The 5,793-nt window shown below is 51.5% G+C and overlaps 1 protein-coding gene across 1 annotated transcript in view; it reads right to left on the bottom strand.

Moving 5' to 3' along the window:
• Nucleotides 1–5,793, bottom strand: part of bcl9 (BCL9 transcription coactivator) — a 27,817-nt gene that overhangs the window by 1,889 nt on the left and 20,135 nt on the right. Inside the window, exons 5-10 of the mRNA XM_035676122.1 lie at nt 5,666–5,773; nt 5,332–5,518; nt 4,430–4,526; nt 2,140–4,318; nt 1,340–1,612; nt 490–1,192 (exon numbers count right to left, since the gene is read on the bottom strand). Of these exons, the coding sequence (XP_035532015.1) occupies nt 490–1,192; nt 1,340–1,612; nt 2,140–4,318; nt 4,430–4,526; nt 5,332–5,518; nt 5,666–5,773 (3,547 nt within the window). The remainder of the gene's footprint in view (nt 1–489; nt 1,193–1,339; nt 1,613–2,139; nt 4,319–4,429; nt 4,527–5,331; nt 5,519–5,665; nt 5,774–5,793) is intronic.

Below are 5,793 nucleotides of genomic sequence, written 5' to 3'. Positions count from 1 at the left end.
TAGCTCCATTCTGTTCATTTCTGAGTAGATCCTCTCTCTCGTATTATACTTCCTTTTACTTGAGTCCATCAGAGTTTCTGAACACCCTCCACACGCCGTGACTCCATCCTTGCGCTACTGTCCAAGAACATTCTAGATACAAGGTTTCTGTTGGGATTAGAACATTCCAGGCCCGGACTGAACCCCATGTCCATGTCACGTGGCCCTCATCTGACCCCCCATCATCATTGTCTGCTGTGGGGGCCGCCATGCCCTGCAGTGACATCATCATGTTAGGTGAGCCTCCAGGGCTGGGTGGGCCATTTGTCTCCCCTGCATCATCCTCCTGGACCCCCAGGGGACATCATCCGGTGCTGGGGCCCATTCATGCCTTGGCCCTGAATCCTGGTGGCCGCATTGAGTTTGTGGCCAGGGTTGCCCATTGGCATGTCTTTGGGGGCCCAATTCCCCACCAGGGCCCCCTGGCCATCCCCCATCCCCTGCATGGACATCCCCATCCTCGGTGGACCGTCGCCCATCATGCCCTGCATGGGGAAGCCAGTGGGGTGTGGTGGTTTTACCCCAGGGTTGTCTCCTCCACCTCGGGGAAAGTAAGACAGAGTCTGGCTGGGCTTCTCCGACGGGATTATCCTGGACAGGTCGAACTCAGGAATGCCGGATGCTCCCGGCCGCATCACCTCATGAAGGTCTGCATCACTGAATCCACCTTGCATGTTGTTGAACTCTGGCCCTCCAGGGGTATTAGGCTTACACATACCCCCATCACCCCCTCCCCCATGAGGCATGTTCCCCATCCGTCCTCCCATAGGCCCTCCCTCTCCCTGGAAGCCCATGGCATGGCCAGGGAAACCTTGGGGACCAGGACCGTTGTGCGGTGAGAAAGGGCCTTGCTGGGAAGGGGACTGGGTGAGGGGGTACGCCTGGCTTCGGTGAGGGTAACCCATGCGTCCTTGGGGCATCATCTGTGGGTTTCCCATACCAGGGTCTTGGGGATTTGGTGGTATCATCATGCCATGAGGCATCATGCCTGGGCCCATATTAGGGGCATTGGGGGAGGGCATCTGTGGGGGCATGCCATGGGAGAGGGGCTGGGATCCCATTGGATTCATACCCAGAGGGCTGAGGGCAGACATGGGTCCAGCATTTCCAGGTCCCATCATACGTGGATTGCCTTGGTGATTCATTGCCATACCTGTATGTGCAAGACAAAAAGAAATGATTATATATTCAGTAAAAGCTCTTGTGAAGCAGATGAAAGGGACATTAGAATAAACATGGCCACAGGTGGACGACAAATTAAACAACAAAAAGGAAAACAATTACATTTTAGATGTCTTACCATTATTGTTCACTGATGGCAGGTTAGGGGAGCGGGCCGGGGGCGAGTCGTCATCAGAGCTGGCAACAGTCTTTATGGCATCATGGTAGAGTGGGGTGGAGCTGGGCATTGCAAACTTGGACATGCGTGACATCATAATGGAGAGAGGGTTCTGTGATAAAGTTGGCTCTGGGGGTATGGTGTACGGACTGCCAGACGGGACGTTGCCTGGGAGGGACATGGAGCCAGATGGAGCCCCTGATGAAGGAGGGGCTGACGGAGGACCGTTTCCACCTAGAGGATGACATGATGAGACAGAGATGACATGATAAAAACAATCTGCCACAGAATGAAAAGTCTCAACTGCTTTGTTTTATCTGTGATGATACATAGCAATAGTGTGTGGTACTCAGTAAGACTTCAATTATGTAGCCACAAGAGGGAGCCACTGGACCATAACCCACCCAACCCCACCCCTCATACAGATGTGTTAACTTGAATGAGTGATGCACTTGATAGCTTCAACTAACGTCCGTCTATTTTAGTTTCAGTTTTTAGTTTTGTAAACTGATTCTGATAGCAAAGGTCTAAGAAGGGCCCAAGTCAGACAGTCTAAGTCAGGTATTGTATGTGATATTAACAATAAAAGATTATGACTACAAAATCAATACAAATAAAATTAAACACCAAACCATTCACAAAACAAATCCCAATACTAATGGAATGGGATTTAATGAAGGTGCACTGAATCAAGATGGGGAATTAAATATTGAAAGAAGCTGCACAGGCACTCAAAGAAAAAGGAGGTAAGATTGTTATACCTTGCTCCATGCCCATCATGTTCGGTGAGGTGATACTGAGGGGAGGTTTGCCACCCTGAGGTGGTACACCGGGACTCTGCATGGGTGGTTTTGGCGAGGAAGCCCATCCTGGGGAGGGGTTAGGAAGAGAGGGAGACCTCATATGAACAGGAGAGGCACCAGCTGATCCCATCATGGAGTGGGGCGACTTCATTGGTGCTGAAGATGGAGGAGCTGGTGGAGCACTGGGGCCCGTGGGACCAGTGAGCATGCCAGCCAGCTGGGACGGTGTCTGAGGGGATTTAAGGTTTCCAGAGGGAGAGCCCATCATGGGGGACTGCACTTGCCTTAGAGGAGGGGACTTAAGTGGGTTGACACTGGGAGAGTTCCCTCCTCCTGCTTGGACATTCAGATCTGCTGGCTTGCGGCCCCTCTGACCTTGTGAAGGGCCACCAGCAGAGGGGAGGTGGTTAATACGGCCATTACCTCCTGTTGGTGTAGCTCTGTGCTCTGGTCCAAAGGCTTGGTCTCCATGTGGACCCCTCATTCCTCCAGGACCACCTGGAAAGGGCCGCCCCATAGGAAAGTCTCCTGGCTGTGTCTGCTCAGGGAAGGGAGGACCCTGCATAGGCCTGCCTTGAGGACCCATATTCTCCATTGGAGGTCCTCCACCACCTCTCATTCTCATCATCTCATCAGGACTCATATTCATGCCGGGATCTCGTAGTTTGGAAGGGTGCATATGAGGTCCTGGCCCAGGGCCAGGCCCCATGCCAAACTCAGGCCCCATTTCCCTGCCCCCCATTCCTTGAAGCCTAGAGGATGGACTCATAGGACCATCACCAGGCATTCTGGGAAATATACCCATGCCATTACCAGGTTCCATTCCACCTCTTTGGTGCCCCATCATCCTTTGCATGTCCATCATCATCCCAGGAGGGAGGACCTTTTCTCCACCCATACCTTGGTGGAACATTGCTTCTTGGACTGACTGAGGATTTGGGAAACGCTCACCACGACCCCCTGGTCCAGCAAACATTCCCCCAGGTCCTCCAGGGAAGCCTCGTGCATCTCCCATGCGGGGAGGCATGTCGTCAGGCCAGCCCATTCCAGGCCTTGGGGGTCCCTCCATTTCAGCATTCATCATACCAGAGAAGCCAGGCATCCTCTGCATATGTGTAGGCATACCCCTTGGGCCAGGGCCAGGGCCCATGCCCATGCGATCCTGGAAGTGGTCTGGTGGACCACCTGGTCCTCCCCACATCTCTCCTGGGCCCATCTGATAGGGAGGCGGGGGCCCTCGCATCATGGCACGTGGACCATGGGCATGCATCATCATGTCTGGAGGAAGTGGCCGGTGTTGCATTTCTTGTTTCTTCCTCTTCTCTTCATAAAACTCCTGCTGTAGCTTCAACCAAGCCACCTGTTCTGGCGTCATCTGATCTCCGTCTCCACAGCCCCCCGGCCCCCCCATGTGTGCACCCATTTCATCTTGTGGAAATGGGGGCATGTCCCTGGGACCATGGGATGGGCCAAAGGGTGGACCTTGTGGGCGAGGTCCTCCTGGCCCACCTGGCGGTCCAAGGCTCTGCGACTGCGCCATCATTGCTTGTAGGGGGCCCTGCTCAGACCTACGGGGTGTGCCATCAGGGCCTCCATCATGGGGTCCACCATGGGACTGTGGGGGTCCAGCTGGTGGGGCATCACGGTCATCAGGGAAAAGCATACGCTGAATATCTCTCAAGGTTTGCAGAGAGCGCTGGCGATGCTCCAACTGTTCTTGGGACAGACCCTCTGTGTTGGCCTCCATGTTCAACAGCTCCTGGGCCAGTTGCTGCTGTTGTTGCTGCTGCTGGGGTGTCAGACCCGCTCCACCAGAGCCTCCACCCTGCCCTCCTTCACCTGATGTCGGAGGGTTGAGGCCTGCCTCAGGTTGGGTGACAGGGGCCTGGTCAACTGGGGCGGTAGTGTTACTGGGGCTGCTACCAGGAAGATTTTTGGATTCCATGCCTGTAGAGGATGACCCTTCCTGCGGAAGAACACCAGACTGGTTCCCTTGGGTTGAAGGCTGGGATGGGGCTGACTCTGCCATGCCAGGTAAGGACGGCTTGGATCCAGGCTGGTGGCTCTGATCTTGGGCATGGGAAGGTGGTTGCTGGGGAGGCTTGGAGTCATTTCGGAGGGCGTTTGCTGCATTGTTCTTTAACAGAAAGGGACAGAAATAGGATTAAGTTATGACACTCTCATGCAACATGTTGGTGTATGAATGCATATGTATGTGATAAAAAAAAGAGCCTGTCTGTGTCTTTACCAGAAGGAGGTGAGCTTTGTCCTTGCTGTTGGAGATGTTTTTCATGTGGAAGGCAATGATGTTTTCTGTATGGCCAGTTAGAACTGCATCAGCTGCCCTGAGGACAAGAAGGCAGACAGTCAGATATCAGTCATCAGACACAATAAATATATGTGTGTGTGTGTGTGTGTGTGTGTACGTATGTATGTGTGGATCTGTGTGTGCGCATTTGAGGGACGGTGAGGCGGATGAATGAGTACTAGATGGGACCATGAAGGTAAAACCAAGGTCAACAAACTAAGTAAACCTTGTGCGCACACACCTTCTACTGTGCATCCACATCTTTGATCTTTAATTCCCAAAAGAGTATTAATCTAAGCGTTAAGTGTATGCTCCCACTGAGCACATTTGCTAGTGCAGATACACACAATGGATTTAGGCTATAACTGGGAAAGCTGGGGGAAGGAAGAGACGGGGTGGGAATCAAGTATCTTAGTGCCATGCACACAAACAGCTGAAAAAAAAACATCAAAGACAACAACCACCACTGGTGACGGGGCACAGAGATATCCTTCAGGCAATTGACATTGTTAGTAATTCCATTTAATTTTGAACTGCAATTCCACAAAGGGTTTCTCTGTGGGTGTATGTTTTGCTTATGTAAAAAAAGAAAAAAAATAAGGTCTAAGTATTGACACGGTGATTTAATTTGTCTGAACACATTAATATTCCAAACATGCAGTGATAAGCTTTGACCATAAATTATAATCATAACTAAAAAAAAACTACACATAAATGTACCATATATCATATACATATAAAATTTGGATATTAAACTACGCCTAGAGAGGGAAATGTCTGCTACAATAGTATAGAAGATACTAGCCACAACAGGTAAAAATAGTAACTCTTTGCTTCCTTACTTGTTGGCCATCTCTGTGGTGAAGACATAAACAAGTTTTGAGCCTGGTTTCTGGCCACTAGGAGGTTCTGTTGTGGAGCCCTGGCCTCCCAGTGTATTGTGGGAGGGTGTGGAGGAACGACTGAGTCCGGCATTGGAGGTAGAATGTGTGACCGAATCCTGGGGCTTCACGTCACTGGAGTTGCAGTCTACAGGGAGACAACAAGGAAGACCATGGCTTTAGGACCAGCACAGGCTTATGGGCACTGTAGTTCTACTGAGGAGCTGTCGTAAGTCAAGTTGATCAGCAGGAGGGACATCTACACATGCTTGGATGCACATGTTAACACACTTACTGAAGAATCCTTTGTCATCTTCGTCACTTTCTCCCCCAGAGCACCAGTCAGCTCCACTGTACGGCTGCCTCCTTTCTGCCACACACATCCTCTTCACCCTGCTGCTGTCTGTACACACACACACACAC

This window comes from Morone saxatilis, unplaced genomic scaffold, assembly GCF_004916995.1.
Source record: "Morone saxatilis isolate NCDOM2014 unplaced genomic scaffold, NCSU_SB_2.0 Contig5, whole genome shotgun sequence".
Taxonomy (NCBI): Eukaryota; Metazoa; Chordata; class Actinopteri; family Moronidae; genus Morone; species Morone saxatilis.
The sequence above is the reverse complement of the archived record's forward strand: the minus strand, read 5'-3'. Positions and strand labels throughout refer to the sequence as shown.